The sequence below is a fragment of the Vanessa atalanta genome, chromosome 20 (genome assembly GCF_905147765.1).
Source record: "Vanessa atalanta chromosome 20, ilVanAtal1.2, whole genome shotgun sequence".
In the NCBI taxonomy this organism is placed as follows: domain Eukaryota; kingdom Metazoa; phylum Arthropoda; class Insecta; order Lepidoptera; family Nymphalidae; genus Vanessa; species Vanessa atalanta.
In genome coordinates this window covers 2,987,900-3,008,542 of record NC_061890.1, presented here as the reverse complement: position 1 = coordinate 3,008,542, position 20,643 = coordinate 2,987,900, and the positions used below count along the sequence as shown (strand labels likewise).

The following is a 20,643-nucleotide window of genomic DNA, read 5'->3' as shown; positions in this document are numbered from 1 at the left end:
ACGATATAGTCCATTTAATATTTAATTTTTTAAATCATTCATCACCCTTAAAATTATTACAAAATTTATTTAAACACTTGACACATACACAAAAGGATCGATTAAATTTACGCAGATTGAAATAACACAAATTACACATACGTCATGGCGTGCGTTCTACGAAATATATCAATAAAAAAACTATAAAAAGTTTTTATATCTAATCTTCTTTAGAAATACTTATTCGATATTTTGTTTAATCCAAGGTAGAAATTTGGATAAGTCGGTAAAAACTACGAAGTGCGTTGGATCACATCGATACTCGTTTTGTCTCGCAACAGAAAGTGATACCAGACCTCTGAGGTACCAAGAGTCCCCCATATAGAAGACCATCCCGCCGCCGCTGTCACCGTTACACACGGACGTACCTGCCGTGCAGAACACAAACATAATATAAATGTAAATGGCAACAATAAAAAAAGTTGAGTTCTGGTAATTAGATGCTTTACAGATTAAAAAAAATGCTTAAATTATTTGGTTAGTTCCATAATATCCATCATTAAATGCTTAATAATTTTTAGTGTTTCATTAAACACGTTTATAAAAATATAATTTTTTTGTTTATAAATTTTAAATGTTCTTGGGATTAACATGTGAAGCAACAATTGCAGCTAGTGACATAAAATTAGTAAAAAAAAAACAAGCGAGTAATGCAGCGGGTTCAGAATAGTTAAAGATAATTATTGGAAAGCTTTGCTGTCTAATTATACCCAATTAGACTGAAGCTATATTAATTCTATGAGAAAACATACTTTTTCTAATGCCGGTACGGTCATTGGTCGATCCTGGAATAAATTTTGTAATGCTAAATTATAATGATTAAAGCGATTCTTAACGCACAACGTTTCAAACAGGGGTACCTAACTTCAAGATTTAAATGTATAATGTATTTAAAAAAAAAAACATATAAAATACTTTTTTATAAATTAATATTTAATTAAAAAAAGAATTAATTATTAGTTATAGGGATTACCTATAACTAATAATGTTTATCAAAAAATATTTAGATTTATAATATTGAATTGAATTGAAAAAATAAAAACTAAATCATCATTCAACAAGGAAGGCAAAGGATAAAATTTTAATCTAAATTTTTGTTTTTTTTGTTTGTTATATTTTTCCTCGTTCGTGTTTGTTTATTGAATATTAATTCTAAAAAGATAACAGACGTAAATAAATATAAATACCATTTGAGAAAGAAAACTAATTTAAAAATATTGACTAAACTACTAATTGTTTTAAAACGTAACGAAGATTGATATTTTTTTAACATACTTAGTAGTACTAATTTAATAGAGACCGCATTAATTGTCTAAAAGTAAAAACAAAGCAGAAGCCATAGATGATTTAAAAAAAAAATGGATCTATAAGCTATGATTCATTAATCTACCATAAAGTTTATACTCTACATTTTACTAAAAATGATGGACTTTGATCATTTAACGATTAAAAAAAAATAACTTACCATCTCTGTATCCAGCACAGAATGTGTATTGCGAAGTAAATTTAACGAAGAATTCGCTGTAGGAACGGATGCAAGTCTCAGTGTCGACGATTGGCATCTCGACTAACGTCAGTTCTTCAGTTGCAACTCCCGTGTCATCGAAACCCCACCCCACGACCTGTATAAATATATATTACTCAAAATTTATTATTATATAAATAGCTTAAATTAAGCTAAAAGTATTCTATGCATACGCTCATTAAGCTTATGAAAATGTAGAAATGTTCAAGTTCAAACTCGCTATCGGCGGCACAACTTCGGAGTTGACAAGTTTAGTGGTGCGATGTAAGGAATTGTTAAAAAAAATTACGGGGTCAATGTCTTAAAGCAGTGATGACCACTTACGAACAGGTAGTCCAATTCCCCCCAACCTACCTGCTTAATAAAAAAAAACTGATCTAATTTTACTATTAATATTTAATAAAACCTTTTTATTAATCGTTTACGTGTAATTAACTAGATGATTTGAACAAATAAGTTTTCAAATAAACAATTCAACGTTGAAACAACAGCGGAATTGAATTTGTTATAGATTGATTTCGTCGGCATTGCAGATAGACGCTGATTCTACAAATTTTAGTGAAACATCCAACTTTGTTAAATTATTTACCTACACTTTATTTGCGCATTTTTGAACTGGTATTATTTAATTGAAATACTGTTTACATTTTTGAAAATTCGCATTGGAGAAATACAATAAAATAATCATGTAACACTAGCGAACTGCCCCGGCTTCGCACGGGTGCAGCTTATTAATAAGGAAAATTATATGATATAAATTAACATCCTATGCCTTCGAGCATGATGTAGATTTCTACAGGTAACAAAAATTTGATTGGATTGGATCATTTGTTCTGGAGGTTATCCCTACATACAAACAAACAAATTTTACCTCTCTCTATTTGTCTATTTCCTTCGCACCGCAAACCAAAATAGCTCGTAGAAGACAGATTCTCTTCCGACTTACTTAACACTTATGTATTTTGCTCAATTTATAAAATATTTTCAAAATATTTTGTCTATGTGTTATTCTAATGTATTAGTTATATTATTGTTAAATTTCATTAAAACCCATTCAGTAGTTTAGTCGTGAAAGGGTAACAAACATCCTCACAAACTTATTTCCAAAACAAGATATTTAAATCACAATAGCTCGAAGATGGTAAAGTTGTAAGTTCGAATCTGCAGAGGTATACCGTAACAAGAAACTCGAAACTCGCAGAACACGAGCGTGACTTTAATAATAATAAAACTTATAGTATAAGCGTATCAAAATGGCGTATGACTGAACGTCGATTGTCAACATTTCACCGTCGAATCGCACTGGTGACTTTGACTTTTAATGCTCTGTCAAGACAAGCTTTCGAAGAATTCAATTCGAAGAACAAAAAGGAATTTATTTTTTAATAGACAAAGACAAAACTGATCTGTAACGGTAATATGTATTTTTAGTATGTTTTACGAATAAATATAAAAAAAGACCAGAAAGATTAAAACATGTATGGTTTTCTCAGTTTTTCAACAATTGTTTTGGTCGAATACTACGAACTAGGCGAACACTAGTATTAGCAATTCCTTGAAGACAAGCGATACTTGTATCATTTAAAATATTAGACTACAAAAACCTGTAAGTATCTCGATCGTGAGATTGTAATCGAAATTAATTAAGTAATTTAGAATATAGGAGAAAGTTCAATGACCTATATACTTTCCGAAGACACTTACAGCCAACAAAATGTTACAAGATTAAAATATAATAACCATTTGAACAGTTTGAATGGAGATTTAAAAAAAGGAAATAAATACTCACCGAACCTTTCTTCCCTATGACGTAGCTCAAGTCGGTCTGGTCCTCAGGCCACAGGCAAGCGGCCCGCACGAACTCCGTGTATTCAACAGGCTGACGCATCTTTAAGATGCTGGCGTCTCGACTGAATGACGAAGCGTTGTATTGTGGGTGAACTATTATGTCGGAAACCTGAAATGTTATTATAATATTAAGCTTAGTAATGTAATAGTAAGATGTGCTCTTACGAGTACTTCAGGGCTGCCTAATTCTTTGCTTGAAAGCAATTTCGAAATCGAAATTAAATAAATAAAGCGTCAATAATTCGATCTTAACATAAACATTGTTGGATAAGAAATATTTCAATCATAAATACTCCTTTTTTTATTATGTTAACACTGCCCTTATAATAAATGAATCTAATTCCGGCTACGGCCAATCTCAATCTTGCTAATTTCGACGGAGATATAGTTAATAGTGCACAGACACAGATGCCCTCTTATTCTCCCACCCTTTTAATTTGACGGTACGGCAAATCCGCCAGGAGATAGAGATCATTATCTGGACTAACGAGTGTACATCACAATAACTTTCTAGTGAGCTATGTATCCTTTTCCTTCAAGTGAGACTCCTCTCCTCCCCTTTTTCTGAGAGGGTGACTTCCGCCTTAGCAAGCAGTGGAACATTTGTAGGCTGTTCCGTACCTTGTAAGTAATATAGTATAAATAAGTTGTGTCATACTTACCAAGCGTATTTCGACTCCTTCTACGGACGTCCTTAAGTTGTGTTTCCCGAGATAAATGGTGAGTGTGTTCTTGTTGACAGGTCGACTGGATCCCTTGCGCGTGACGCAGTGGGCTGCCGTGATCACGTGCTTGTGGGAGATGAGGGTACCACCGCATATGTATTTACTGTCGACCACCTGCAGAGAGATATGACTGACTGAATTTATCTATTAATATTGTAACGTTTTGTTTTTCAGTGTAATTATAAATATTACATTAGAATCAGAATGATCAAAAAGCTGTTCACACGAGCTAAAGAAAACGGTCATGTAAATATTTGTTAGCATATAAGAGTCAATGCAATAAATAACTTGATCTGAACCACCTTTGACCTCGAATTGGTTTTCGTAGTTATTTGACATAAAAAAAAATATCTTCTCGTGGAATCCTTGTAGTGGTAAAAGAAGTACAATTTACTGTAATTCTTACATAAATATATTGTAAAGCTATTTGGTACCTGAGTGTGGTAGAGGGCTATCTGCCAGGGCCACTGTCCTTCCAGAGTCGGCTTGCCGTTCACGACGAGAGGATTTGGATTATTGCGTAATACTTTACCACATTGACTCTGAAATTACAAGCGATAGAATATTAAACAGCTGAAAATAATGCATCTTTTTTTATACACTGTAGCTTTCTCATTCAGAAAAAGTATGCACACATTTTTGGATCACTTCCAAGAAGGTTAAGATCTAAAGAGGTTTAAGCTTACAACGTACTCTGTATTGGAGGTCACGTTTTTTACAATAAAATCCGTCTACAAAATATTTGAACTATTTTCCAGAAAAATTATAATAATTTAGAGTAATGAAGTTTATAAAATACAAGTACATGCTTACAATGGAGTAAAGAGGGGAAGGCTGCACCGCATAACAGAGGGTCATGCCGTTTGCCGTTACGGTGTACGAGTCGGACTTACTCCCAATGGTGTTTAATATCATTTGTATTATAATATTAGTCCTATATGTGATTTCTGGTAATTACCATGTCTACTCAAATATTGAACATGCCAATTTTATAAAAAGGTTGTCATTTCAGTCAGCAAGCTTTGTAACAAATTGTGTTTTTCGAATTGGAGTAATCTCATATATTAGAACGTTCAACAACAAAACTCTTTGTTTTATAAAATATACTTTAAAATGTGTCGAATCCGATTAATCAAGTCACTCATTAAATCGTTGCAAGTGCTGGAGCGATCCACCTTGTCGATACTGTATCCGAGTAAAAGGCGATTTATAAAAAGTTAATGTAGGTAGGCAGACTACCAAATGGACTACTTAATGGTAAGTGGTCACTAAAGCCCACTGACTTTGGTAGTGTTACAAATATCTTACATTATTATTACTATATAACCATCCCTCCACCATCCCTCATATCGTTAACGCGCCAGCAATGATGGGAAATTGTTGTACATAATAGTATCGTTGTGTTGTTATATGTTGTATGTTTGTATGTATGTTGTAGTGTTAAATGGTCACCACCGCCCAAAGACAATGGTGCTATAAGAATATATTAATCATTCCTAACATTGCCAATCCGCCACTAACCTTGGGAACTAAGACGTTATGTCCCTTGTGCCTGCAGTTACACTGGCTCACTCACCCTTCAAACCGAAACACAACAATACTGTTTACTGCTGTTTAGCGGTAGAATATCTGATGTGGTTGGTGCCTACCCAGACGGGCTAGCACAAAACCCTACCACCAAGTAAACATAATAATGCTAGAAATAATATATTTAAGTAAAATTGGAAAAGGTAATGAGGCCGAATAATTCATGCATAAGGGCCTCGACACTTTTAATCCAGTCCTGACTATAAATCCTATATCAAATAGTATCAGAGTCAGTGATAATGGTGTTATAACTATAAGTAAATTATAGAAGGCTAACGGTTTATTTGACATATTTGACCACTAAGGTCAAATATGACGGAATAAAGCAAGTTTTGTTAAATATTGGAACAAATAATTTAAATCGATACGACCTATAAATAAATTTATAATCGTAGCTTTTTATAATAATGAGCGTATTTCACCTCACTTTGAACAAATTTCATCGTAATTTCATTCATATGTAAATACCAACTCTATGCTTATAAATGTATATAATTTTCGCTGGCAACACCGTGACGGTTTGTGTTATTTCCTTAAATAGTTTCTAAACGATGACAGACGAAAGATTAAAAAATATCAATATTTATTTTTGACCAATTATGTATTAAAAAAATACATAAATATAAATAAATAAATATTACCTTAATTTTTTTTATTTTAATTAATATTAACCATAAATAAATAAATCCATAGAAATGAAGGTTATTTAAAGTTCCTTATTTCATTGAACATAGCAAGAAACATATAAATAAAAACTAACAAAAAAAAAAAAAGAAAATGGCGTGTCGGTGATTAATTAACACAGGTTTGTTGTTCAGTTTATATCAGGTTTACATTAAGTCGGACGGACATTTGACTGTGGACCGTTTACACATTTATCGTCCAGACTATTGAATATAAGCGTACGAATTTCATTGACACTATTCACATTAGTAGGTCCCGTTGTTATCTCGATTGTTTTTACCATATTCACCAATTATTTCATGTGCTTGATAAGTGTGTTGGATAAGTGTGTAGGCACAATATAGCGTGAATATTGAGGACCGACATCGGGGTAGTGACACCACTTTCGGCCCTACATAGTGTAAACCAGCTCTTAGAGTTAGCGGGATTTTTTATGTGTACGTTCGGGTATTTTCTTCAAAACAGCTTATATTTAAAAATAGAAGCGTGATTTTTTTTTAAGTGTCTATTGTTATAAGTTTTCAATATTTTTTTAATGAAAAAGATGTTTAAGTTCGTGGTTGATTTGAATGTTTTGTTTTTTTTTTTTTATATCTAACTAATTTTAATTGAGAGTTAGCTTTCAGCGAAGTTAGTTTACAATCAATCTTTTTACACTTTCAATTAAATTCATCTCGTATTTTCTCATATCTCGTAACCTACGTATCGGATGAAACTCTGCCACATATGTGGCAGCTCGGGCTTATTAAGCTACGCTACTGTAAAAAGGGGCAGATCTTCTCTTCAATAGGAGAGGGCGCTTTAGTCCAGCTCGGTCAGTTAATTTTGCCGCTCACACTAGCACTAGACCCGAATGCCTCTTATTGAAATCTAGCGCTTCACACAATGCATCATCCATTTCATCATCCAAAAAAAACGTTTTTTAAGATCTACTCATTGAAGCCGCCGAATTCTCTCAAATCGATTAAATTTTTACTTGTATACAGCGCTAAGTTAGCTTGTTTAAGTTAATGTCAGAAGTTACTACCTCGATTTGCAATATAAAATATAGCATTTGAGAAATATTTTAAGGAGAAGTAACGAATTAATAGAAGTTGTGTATTATTGTCCTTGAATGGTGGAAGGGCTTCGTGCAAGTCTGTCTGAGGTAGTACCCCATCACATATTCTAGGACGAAACAACAACAGTGAGTGTGATTAAAGGTGCAAGAATCTTGGTTCTCAGAATTGTTGGCGTATTGGCGACCTGAGTTGGTTAATGTTTCTTACAATACCAATGCTTATGGACCATTTCCACTCACCATAGCACCCGTTGGGTAGTCTGTCCACCCATTTTAAATAAAATAATCGTAATAATAAGCTTACATTTTTCTTGGAGCCACCTCCAGTTTTGTCTGGCGTCACAAGAAGGTAGCCACCGGTGAAGTATTCGGAAGGATCGTTGCTGTCGAAGAAAATGAAAAGAATTTTAAAATTAGAACTTGTTGCGAAACTTTTGAATGTTTTTTTTTTTAATTATCAAATGAATAAGCCTTAAGTCAAACTACGTCCTTCAGTGTGTGTCCAACATAATGCAGCCTATTTCTCAGAATAAAAATATATTCATTTCCAAAGTCGAAAAAATAATACAATATATTCGAAATTTAAAATTGGCTCCTTGAATTGATTTAAATTGAATAGATCTTAATTAACAGCAAAATACAAACCTTCTAGTTTATATCGTTTGAAAATAGAAATAGAAACTTCATTAGTTAAAACAATTGTAACAACTATTCTTTTCCTGCGAAGTACTTGTAATATTATAGGAACTGATTTCATATTTAATACTCACATATTATATCTATATCTAGAAAGAGTGTCAGATTTAAGAACGCGTCCAAAGAAATTGGCGAAATAATCTGTGCTCGATACAAATAAAAGCTAGTACATTTAAAAAAATATATACAGTAACCAACTCTTGGCTAATAAATTGGTCTTTACACACTAGTAAATAAGAGTTACGTTCGCGAGTGTCAAGCGTAGCAGTCACTTAGTTAGTTTAGTATACTTACATAATTATTTATTTTTGAGAATATTATCAATGTCCCAAATTAGCCCTCCTTTTGAGGTTATCAACTGAGTTAGGAGTGGGGACGACAAAAGCCCAAGAGATCAGGATTGATCCCGCGACGGCGGCCCGTAAAGAATAACACTATTGACACTTAAATTTCTTAATACTTGTACTATTATTATCGAAAAAGCCTTAATAAGTGGAGCTAATATGTAAAAACAATTGAAACTCGACAGAATACGATGTCAGAAACTATTATGCGACACAGGATTGCGTATCACCGTATGTCAGATTTCAACATTTCAGAGTTAGACACGAAGCGAATTCTTAGTCCTCAAAGATTGCTGCATATATTTATATGTATATAAACGCTAAGCCTTACCTGACGCTATCATAATCGTCGTCATTCTGTTTGACGGGACGGTATGACGTGGTTGTCAGCTGATGGTTCGGGCGTCGTTCTGTAACGCTCTGAACTGGTACTTGGCCATCACCGCTGTTAACGAGCGTGAAGTTAATCTAGTGAAGATAGACTACGACTACACGAGAATATCGAATTTTTTTAGTACTACTTATAAAATCGACAATTATTTCAAAGGCAGACAGTATAAAGAAAAAGTTTTAATTCGTATATACATGCAACTGAACATGTTACTTAGGAGAAATAGATGCCAGTGGAGAAAAGAAAATGTCTACTAACTACTATCATGATTGCAAAGTTCGTTTTCATCGTCATGCATTAAATTTATATATATATTAATTATGTTTAAAATGATTAAATATGTGATTAAACTTACATGCTGTAGGGATTAACGTTGCTTTGGTCTATTGGTCGGTTATTCGGCGCTACATAAACGGGCCCTTCTCCTGAAGGTCTTCCATATACAGGCTTGGTTTCCGGCTTATCTTCCGGTCTGATTATTGGTTTTTGAGGTCTTTTATTCGGCCTACTGTCTAGCGGTCTGTCTATTGGTCTGTCTATTGGTCTCTCTACTGGTCTGTCAATTGGTCTTTCGACAGTTTGAGAATGTTCCAACCCAGAATCGAGTCTAGGTCTGCTTGATGTTGGATCAGGTCTTATCGTATCGACACGATCGATGGCTGGCTGAGGGGAATTAGCATTGCATATCTCTCTGCCGTTTAGTCTTATTGCTTGAAGTCGTGGGATTTTATTAAGGGGATTATACTGGACGAAGAATCGAACGGAAAGGGCCGGGCCGGGATGGATTTTCATTTTTGTATTTTCAACTTTGAAGTCTATGTTGTCCGTGGTCGTGACGTCTCCAACCCAGTTCTATAAAAAAACAACGTAGTGCACTATGAATTTTGTAATTTGTTAATTATTATAAAACTAGCTATCCGACCTGGCTTCGGACGGGTAGGATAAGGGTCGTAATGGAACTTTTATATTGGAAGAAATACGTACAAAAAGCAAAAATTAACGTGATATATAATTTGTCATAACTTTTAATTGTTTAAATTGCTCAGTAGATTATTAATCAAATTATTAACATATGTTTATAATTTTATAATATATTGTCTTAAACTTATGTTGTGATTTGTAATTGCTTATTCATGTTTTTTTTTTTAAAGTGACAACAATACTAGCCAGTATGTAGTCTCGTGTGTACTAAGCGCAATGTTTGCGTGTTCCAAATTAAAAAAACAAATTATCTCGTTTTGGAAGTACGCAGAACAGCTCACCAAAGTTTCATCAAAAGTTGTTTGCGCGGCTAAACCAATCATCCGAATGGTTAAGCCGCGCAAACAACAAACAAACATTATTTTTCATAAATTATTTAGAAGTCGAAGAAGACGTAGTCTATAATAATATATTATTTCCTATTATACGTAAAAAGCTTAATATTCATATAAGTTATTCTAAGAAACGAACGATCACTACAAGTGCTAAAGGTCAACTTAGGTATAAATAAATAAAAAACACGTCCGACTAATAAACAATGTGGTATTAATTGAATGAAAACTCGATGAAATAGACGAACACAGGAATTTATCGCCTTTTTATTCCTACTAGAATTTGAGTAGAGGTCGTATTTCGACCTATATTGTTAGTGAAAATTTAAGAAAATTATAACATATCAATTTTCAAATTTTGAATAATTTTTTCTACTCTTTTCAGTATTAACAATTATTTCTATTCTTGGCACCCGTGGATTCATTTTAGTATTTATTATTATTGATAACGTCAATAAAAAATTGACAAAAAGACGAAAAAAACGTTCTGAACTATAAGACAAATTAAAATACCTTGAGTAATCTTATTGTAAGCATGTTTATCAAAATTTCTTAATAAACCTAAAAATATTGATATCGTGGACGGTCGGAAAGAATTTTATTAAAGTAATAGACAAGATAACTAAACTAGAATACTATTTTTAAATACAATAGCGTAATGTTGCCATATCACCATCGTATTTTAATTTCACTTTTAAAAAAGAACTAAGTGCAATGAGAACAATTGTATCCAGATAGAATTAGGGATGAGCCGAACGTATCTTTTAATATTTTTTTTCAGTACGTAACAAGTTTAAACGTTAATTGTTATACAGCCTAAAAAGCCTAATATTATGTTTAATATTCATCAATACAAATATTATAAATTTTGTCACTAAACCGAATCTGATGAATTTTGGTAATGAAGAAATAGATAAATAAATCGGTATTTAGCATATAAGGAGATCTTACCGAATATACATAAATTAAAAGGTTAAATTACTACCATACTTGCTTGACGTGTTATAATAAATTTATGAACTTTCGATGAATATTTAGATATCATTATATGTTTAATGTTTTATTAATGACACTCTTAATCATACCTAAAAATAACTTCTCAGCGACTCGTCTCGGGGAATTACATTTATCCTTTCAAAGCTCATATATAGTTTTTTTTTTTACATAAATGTCACGGAAAAATCTATTCAGCCACGATCACGATGGGGAATTACATGCCTATATAACAAATGTAACGGAAAATCTGTAGATTATCTATTTATCTGAGTTGAAGTCGACGATTTGTGGTTATTTACGCCACGTGTCGATAGTTGACAGCCAATCAAATGACGCGATGAGTGACGTAACGAAATCCGTAAGAAGAGCTTTAAGTCTTTAACCGTTATTTTTTATCGCTTCACATAAAGGTAAGGTCATGTAAATAAAAACACTTCATACTCTTTTAAGATAGATAGACTATGAAAAAAAAAATTTTTTTCTCTTCAACAGCAGATATCATCACGTCAAAATATTTGGTTCATCAATAGTTACATTTATTTATTATATTTTAATACAACTTGATTTTTATTATATGTATTTGATATGTATTGTGAGTTGTGAAATCCAATTTGAATTAATAAGGGTAGAGCCCTCCATTTCTGCATTCCTGTTAACTACCCACGTACGTAACGTTCTCGAACGAGTTGGTGGGTAAACGTGTGAGATTATGCGTACTAAATATGTATGTTTGAAATGCATTATTAACACAAATAAGTTTAATACGGGCAAGTAGGCAAGCGTTAAGAACTAAGATCTTATGTTTTCTGTAGCGTTACTATGCTGAAATTCTCATCATTGAAAAAGAAACACAATAATACTAAGTATTGCTGATGAGCAATTAGAATACAGTAACTTACCCCCAAAATGTCCGCCTTACTGTCCAACACGATGTTCAGCCATAAGGAATGTAAGGTGCTGTCCGTTGAGAGATTAACAGCGCCGTACCACCGCCCTGGCTCGTTCGTCGTTGGCTCGTACATGAACACGTTTGGACATGGCGAGTTTGGCGTACTTTGCTCATGTGTCGGCACACATAAAGCTATGACTAGGAGTAATAATGATCCAATCTGAAAAATAAAGGTTTTCATAATTATCATCATCGTCGCCAAATTTTTGTGGCATAACTTTTGTATACTGTGTGCAAAAAAATAATTTAAAAAAAAAAAACAATTTGTGAATCCCGCTCGGGTTTATGCCTTTTATTGGGTTCGATGACCTTAAAAACCTGATACGGAAATATTGTGATACGTATTTTTCCACACTCACACAACCATAAAATCAAATGATCAACTGAAAAACGAATTTAACAACAAATTTAAAAAAAGAACGATTAAAAACAAATGACAAATGTATGCCACCAGCGGAAACTATTGACTAAATAAAATTAAAAATGAAATGCCAATTTAATTAAAACGACTTTGGAGTTATGAACCGCACTGAACTCAACATATGATAAAAATCGTCAAAAAAATATACGAATATATTTTGCCAAATGAGAACCTCCGCCTTTTTAAGTCGGTCATAAAATTAAGAATGCTCGATCATTACTTCTAACTAAAGGCTCCTTACGTTTGAGACTCAGATGGATTAGCCGGCTTACGACCGGTCGCACTTTGATCTGATCTTAAGACTTGACTTTAGTCGATTCCTATTGGCAGGACGTGTAAATAAAATTGGATCATGGTATTGATATGAAATAATTACTCGAGATTTCGAACAATCATCAAAAAAAAATTATAGTTAGCGTCAAGTGTATGTGTATGCTTTCTTGGGCTCTAAATGTATTTCCTTGACATTAAAAAAAAAAATCCTGTGCGCATATAGCCAACAATGTAACTCCCAGGCAAAGTAGAAATTTTTGTTATAAATTAAACAAATAAACCTTTTTATATAGCAGCGAAATAGATATCGATATTGGAATTTAAAAAAAGTTCAAATAAGTAGTTAAGGAGACTAGATATAATTATGTTTTTAAACGATAACTGTTTGTAGGAAATCACGTTGAATATGTCAATTTAAGGTTCGTTTATATTTATTCCTCTTGCCATTGGAATGTTATTATATAAATATATATGATTTATGGTTAGCGGAACAATTATTTTTATTATAAATTAATGAATGCGATTAATTCATTGACGTCATAACTAGTAACTACTAACAAATCATAGTAAGCGGTCACAATCGCACGTAGACATTGGTGCTGTAAAAAATATTAGGCATTACCAACATCTCCAATGCGCCACCAACGTTGGGACAAACGACAGTACCAAGAATCGCTGTACTGAAGTTAGTACTTAAATTGTTCTAAGCGAAAACACGTTTTATTATTAATTACACTTGCTTATGGTTTTTACTAATATTATTTATAGCATACTTGTGTACAATAGAACTAGGTATATGAGAACCAACTCGAAACTCACCGCAGACGATCGAGGATTATTAGAAAATGATAAACGATGTTGACCATAATAATATTTTAATTTAAAGGATAATATTGCGTGTCAGAAGTCGACTTACAACGTTTTACAAGTGAGGTACGAAGTAAGTATTTAGTAAGCAGTATAGCATTATAGAATCTTCTAGTAAATTGATAGTATCTTGTATCGACTTAAAGGAGTAGAAGTTTGTTTTAGTATTTTGTAGCAATAAAACTTTGTCTATTAAGAATTTTGAATATCGAATCTTATTATTAAACGCGTTGAAATATGATTTTATACTAAATAAAAAGACTAGAATAACTTACAGACCAAGCTTGGCACGGTAGAACAAGGGTCTACATAAAACGCTTCTATCATAATACACGTCTGTATCGGTCGGCAAGTAAGTGTTGTGTTTCTTTATTTATAAACGAGAATATCTTGTTTATTTAGATGGACTGGTTTTATTTGAGTCTAAATGTAGCTTCTACAACGTCCGATCTATTACGTTATTTTTTATAATATATATATATCTAACTTATATATCTAACTTATATAATTTTGGGGTAATTTAAAGTTATTATTTAAGGCGTATCAACTGTGACTTTATATCCGGTGAAAATGTCATCGACTTGTAAATATTATCATAAAAAGAAACTGTTAAGTATTGACTACGATAATAGTATCATTTAAGCTTAGATATCTTGCGAATATTTTAAATTATATCACGTGAAAGCCTGTTAATAACAAAAGGTGTGCTCATCCTTTGAAAAGGTTTGGAATCTTACTATAATTAGTATTATAGAAAGATTCCAAATCTTTCACACAACAAGACAAGATAGTTCTTGTCGATAAGTGGATGTGGCAGAATATCAATTAGCACACAAGATTGAAAATTAATTCAAAATCTTAAATATAATTATAACTAAAAATCGTACGAGAAATAAAAAAAAAACAAACATATAAACTATGAGAAATAAATGTGAAACAAAGAAAGAATAGTAATATATACGTTCATTTATAAAGTTGTTTCTGTATAACTTTATAAACGAACGATGGTCATAAACAAATACAAACGAATACTAATAATTAGAAATTTCATATAAATTTCAGGACTGACCATTGAACTTGGCACCCATTTAAATCTCACTTCTGATCATAGTAGTCAACAATTAAGGCCTTGGCTCTCATTTCACATTTCTGTTTTGATGGGATATTTATTTACATATATAGAAAGAATGTCATGTGGAAGCGTCAGTGCGTACACGCACACTAGTAAAAGAGACGATGATGTTATGACGTTTGACAAGTGTCATACTTAGCAGTCACGCACACTATGATAATACAGTTGGTATTTGTTGTTTGTTGTAGTTCTTTTGTAGTACTACACTCTAGCTAGAATATAAAGATAATCATAGCCTAACAGTACTAAAGCTACTGAAAAAAAGTTACTATATATAGTTAGATGATATGCCCTTAGTCCCAATAAGTAGAACCACTGCTTATTTATAAAATAAACAATAAATTAATAAAATTAAATAGATCTGATTGACGAGTGTCTAAGAGCAAGGTGATTAGGCGAAACCGAATCAGGACTAATGGACTGGTGGCTGAGTAATGAGTGCGAGTAATTGTAAAGCAATTATCAATTAAAGACGAGACTAATTATTATTTATTAGTGTCTCCAAAATTAGTCGATTTCTGTTGAGTTCGAATTTAGAAAGATCTATGTTTTAATAAAATTATGTTGGCGTTACAATTAGCTATTTTTCTTTAGAGAAGGCGCACAGAATGTTAAAGTAATTTTAAACTTGGATTTTACTAGTTAAACAGAGGTCAGGTGTCTTTAAGTTGAAGACTTTTAGACTGACATGATTGGAGTGTATGATATATGTGACAACTAGATGGTTGAATCTCTACTGATAAAAACCATTGACGGTTGGTAACTAACAAAGCTCAGAGTTACAAGAAGTATCATTGAACTTGAGCAGAACAAGTCGTTCGTTTACTTGGCGGTAGGGCTTCCTGCAAACCTGTTCAGGTAGCAGCCAAACAATAAAATATAATATTATTATGTTCCAATTGGAAGGTAAGTGAGTGAGTGTAACTACATACTAGAGGGACGTGAGGGACATAAAATCTTAATTGGCTCAAGTCAAAACTCGGGCTATTGTCATCCCCACTCCTAATACAAGCTTTAAGTTTAAATGGAGGGGTTAATAGAGATATTAATTAATAATGGACCATTGCTATTATTCTTTACAAACAATAAAAAAAATGTTTTCTTACGGTACAAGTGTCTATGAGCGATGGTGATAAATTACCATCAGTTGAAATACTTGTTCGGACGCTTACCTGTAGTATATGGAAAAAAACTAAGACCCGATAGGGAAATAGGAGTACAAGAATCCTCCAGATCATTTGAATTAACCTTAGGATGGATCAAAAACTGGATTCAGAGAATATATAGGTAACAAGATTGATAAAAATGGTGCTGATTAGGCTTTACTAATAGCGGACCTACAAATGCTGATATGAATCGATGTAATAATATTATTGACGTTAAGCCTCAAGCTCTTTCAACGGTTTTGATATATTCATGTATATTAAGTAGTATAACGGCAGTTGCCACATTATTATAAAAAATGGCGAATAACGGTGTAAATAATTAAAAAAAACATGGCATATTATTCTTTTAAACATTTCACAGACAGCAAATAGGCTAGATTGAAGCTTGTACGAAAAATATAATTATAAATAAATAAAATATGTAACATTTCAATTGGTTAAATAGAAAATAATTAGTGTTCTATGCGGTTCTTTCGATCAACATTCCGAACCGATGGCTACTTTACATTTAACTTTATACATTCAAATAAAGTCTTGAATCATCATTAATAACCTGCATTAATAATACCTATACTAATATTATAAATACGGATGTCTGTTTGTCTGTTACGGCCAAACCAATCAACAGAATTTGATGAAATTTGATATAAAATTAGCTTGAACTTCAAGAAGAACATATAAGTATTTTATGTCTAACGGCAGAACACCGTCCCCTAAAACGCAAGCGAATCCGCGGGCGACAACTAAAAATTTCTATCAAAATATATGACCCGATAAATAATATATATATATATATATATATATATATATATATATATATATTTAAAAATTTCCTAAGACTTTTTGTTGGAAATGTTGGTGTTTTGTCACCAGTGGCGAATTTGTTATGAGACTGATTATGCTTGAACATCAGACCCCAATGATTAGTAGTGTCATCCCATCCCATATGATTATATTTTTTTTTACATTACAAATTATACATTTTTCTTGTACTATGTTTGTTATTAAAATGTACGTAATATGATGTGAACGTTTATGTTTTTAATCATTCATATATGTGACAAATGGTGACAAAATAATACCTATTAATAAATACCTGGTTTTTCCTGAGTCAATTGTTTGTCTTTTTGAATTTGCAATCGCCACAAACTCATAAAGATAGTTATTATAAAAATAATACGACTTTGGTTATATTTTTAAGTCTATAATAAATTAAATTTACAATTAACGGAACGAAACAAAACAAAACAAAAAAAAACAGTTGAAAAATGGCGCGTCCGCATATGGTATTTTTTTTTTACAGTAATATTGAGTGTCTTAATCAGTAAATATTAAAAAGTTCGTTTATTTCTTGGTATTTCACGTATTCATAGAAACTATTATATTAATAAGACTAAATATATACTGTCATGATTGTAAATACTATGTTTTCCTTAGTAATTATTCATAATCTGATTAAAAATTAATATTACTACATTTATTTTCATTATAAAATACAAATACAATATGTATTTACGTGCCTTATTATGAGCTATAAATTATATTCTAGTATCTTCTAGAAATTCACCCATATCTCATTCGTCTTTATAAATTAAATTAAAAGCAAAATTTTAATATTTTCATCGCAATACTTTTGGTGAAACTGGTTTGAAATTCAATTAAAGGTTTTATCTCCTACACCGGTAAAGTTCATTTATTAAGGTTAATAAAAGTAACAATTTCATGTAAATATATAAAAGTTGAGATGTTTCGCTTTTGGTAAACATAAATAAAGTTATATACGAATAATATTAAAATAATAATCTCATCGTTTGAATCGAATTCTGTGTTTTTATACTTTGTTTTTTCTCTTAATACTATTAAATACGACGCAATATAAACCCACTTATGTTTTATGTTATAATTACCTCACAAGAAATTATAAGATATAAAAACTTTTTGGTACATACGTTTTGTAAATATTTGCGATATTTTGTTTGAGAGAGGACGTTGAACCCTCCTAATTAACTCCGATCAATCCATTAACATTATCATTATATAATGTTGTCTTAGATTTTCGCGATTATTACACATTGAAATAAAACTAGTTTTTAACGGATTTAATCGCGTATATTAATTATTTTAACATCCCGACGTTGTTGGGATGTTAAAATAATTAATATACGCGATTAAATCCGTTAAAAACTAGTTTTATTTCAATTATCATTATATTTAGTATAACAGGACATGTTAACACATATGATTGTTAGGTACTCTCCGAGATTGTCAGCATGTAATGACTATATTAAACATTTCTTTATATTCAAATCAGTTATAATAAAATTATATGTAAAATCAAATTATAACTGATTCAATTTGGTTATTTAAACTAAGATTAATGAACTGTCTTTATATTCGATTATGTAAATCAGATTTGATTTATTTAATACAAATAGTCTTATAAGCCATATTTAATGCAAATGATATAATAATTTTGCAACTTAGCATTGAAGCGAAGCAGTTACGACGTTTAATTCCGGAAGAAAATGATAAAACACAACAATTTATAGCTTAGTGTTGACTGACACATTTCCAAGACTGTCATGTACACAATGTTTCACAATGTTATCAATCAACTATCAATCTTTCAATCATAATATTCCCATCAAGTTATTAATAAATTAAATATGTATTTAAAATGATATCTCATATCCTGTTCGTCGTATAAAGGTTTTTCCTCAAAATCGAAATGTCAAATAATTCACCCACAGAAACCGGTCGGTCACGTTCGTTGTACAAACCACAAGATTTTTTTAATCACACAAATAATATCACATCAATATAACATCACTTTAAAACTTATTATTTGATATCTTACCATTTTTAATGTGCATGTAATAAAAATAACTAATAATTTTAGTAAGACAAGCCGAGACGCTGCGCGCGCCCTACGCTCTTGTTTCTTTAAGAGTAAACGCGGTTTGTAATATTCTTAAGGTCAAGTTTACAAATAGCTATCTGAGTGAGATAGCTATTTTATTAAAGCGTATTAAAAAGAGATAAATGTATTTTGCGATGTTTGTTTCAAGTTGATGTTAAGTATGCACACAAACTTGTTAACATTGATGATCAGAACGATTAATGCAATATGTATTATATCGAATGAAATATTCCGTATTTTTTTTATTACTGGAAATATTAATATAATCTTTTGTTTTTTATATATAAGGTATTATCTACAATATCATTCGAATAGGGACTTGACCTCTTGACCTCTGTGACCCGTGTGGAAACAATTAACGACATCGATTAGATTTGTTTTGTTTCCTCTTTATTAAACTTGTCAGACGTATTTAAAGGGCTGTAGCATTCCCTAGTTCCAAATTCCAAGTTTTAATAATATAAAAATAATTGATTACCATAATATTAATTAAATACATTCGCGTCGGTTTTGGAATGTCAGTAATTAAACCAAACATATTCAAATCTATATAATTGTTGATGTGTACAGATTAAAAATAATTTGTATGAAATTGGTGTTTTGTTCAACATTCATAGATACCTGTTGAAAAAAATTAACGATGTACAGATATTTTTTTATTATACTTATTTCCTTTGCTAAAACCTTTGACGTCAATGCCATTTTGAGTTTCTTTTTTTGTGCTTAAAGAAGATAATAAGTAAACATTAAATACTATATACCTTTACTTTTACTGGTTTCGATACATTTTAATATTACTTAAATGAGTTATATCTACATAGATACTATGTATTTATATATTGCGAGACTGCTATAATATACACACAAACTTACACAAACGCACAAACACTTTTTTTTTATAAATAATACTAGCAATGCCCCAAATTAATTAACGAATTACTAATATTCCTATTATGCCCTCCTTTTAAGCATATCACTTGTGTTAGGAGTGGGTACGACACTAGCCCCAGGGGTCAGGATCGATCCTACGACTTTTTACATCGCTAGGCGGCCCTTAAACTATTGCGCTATTGACGTTTATTGATATAACATTTAATTACTGTCAAGGTATTCCGAAAGAAGATACTCGAACAATCACATCAGAACACAAACGTGATATGTCAAAATGTGATATGTGATACTGACTGTTATACCTAATTGTAAAATTTATATGCAATAGGTATTAAAACGGCGTGTCACCGTAGGTTGGTTGTTGAAATTTCGGTAAAGAAAAACATCGTGCGGAAACCTTCATGTGTCTAATTTCAACGAAATTCTGCCAGATGTGTATTCCACCAACCCGCATTGGAGCAGCGCGTTGGAATATGTTCCAAACCTTCTCCTCAAAGGGAGAGGACCCTTAGCTCAGCAGTGGAAAATTAACAGGCTGCTAATGTAATGTATTTGGATAATATAAAGATATACTTCTTTGTTAAAAGGTCCGCAGACGCTTAAATCCAGCCTTATATAATTAGATGTGACTACAGCAAAATATTTATTTTCAACTTCAATTAATTTCACAATGATTTAAAACCAGTTAATGGTCTAAAATTCCTTAAAAAACAAGCTACATATCGAGTCACGTCAAGGTTTATTTCATTGTGTGTTGAGTGAAAGCTTATTATTCAATAACGCTTATTTAATAAGTTAAATAAATGTCAAAATTTT

At 31.6% G+C, this 20,643-nt stretch overlaps 1 protein-coding gene across 4 annotated transcripts; it reads right to left on the bottom strand.

Moving 5' to 3' along the window:
- Window positions 1-58: 58 nt before the first annotated feature.
- On the bottom strand, window positions 59-18,961 carry LOC125072065 (serine protease gd-like). Of its 4 annotated transcripts, XM_047682565.1 has the most exons (11): window positions 18,874-18,961; window positions 12,108-12,317; window positions 9,255-9,751; window positions 8,840-8,953; window positions 7,773-7,851; window positions 4,572-4,679; window positions 4,075-4,251; window positions 3,354-3,521; window positions 1,505-1,661; window positions 792-824; window positions 59-407 (listed from the first exon to the last, which is right to left on the bottom strand). In XM_047682565.1, exons 1-11 carry the CDS (start codon window positions 18,874-18,876, stop codon window positions 220-222), a joined length of 1,734 nt encoding a protein of 577 aa, XP_047538521.1. In that variant the 5' UTR covers window positions 18,877-18,961; the 3' UTR covers window positions 59-219. The 4 variants fall into 4 exon arrangements, with proteins under 4 accessions (XP_047538521.1, XP_047538523.1, XP_047538520.1 ...); XM_047682564.1 differs by lacking the exon at window positions 18,874-18,961 and having other exon boundaries at window positions 60-407; window positions 12,108-12,350; XM_047682567.1 differs by lacking the exons at window positions 8,840-8,953; window positions 18,874-18,961 and having other exon boundaries at window positions 12,108-12,350.
- Window positions 18,962-20,643: the final 1,682 nt, after the last annotated feature.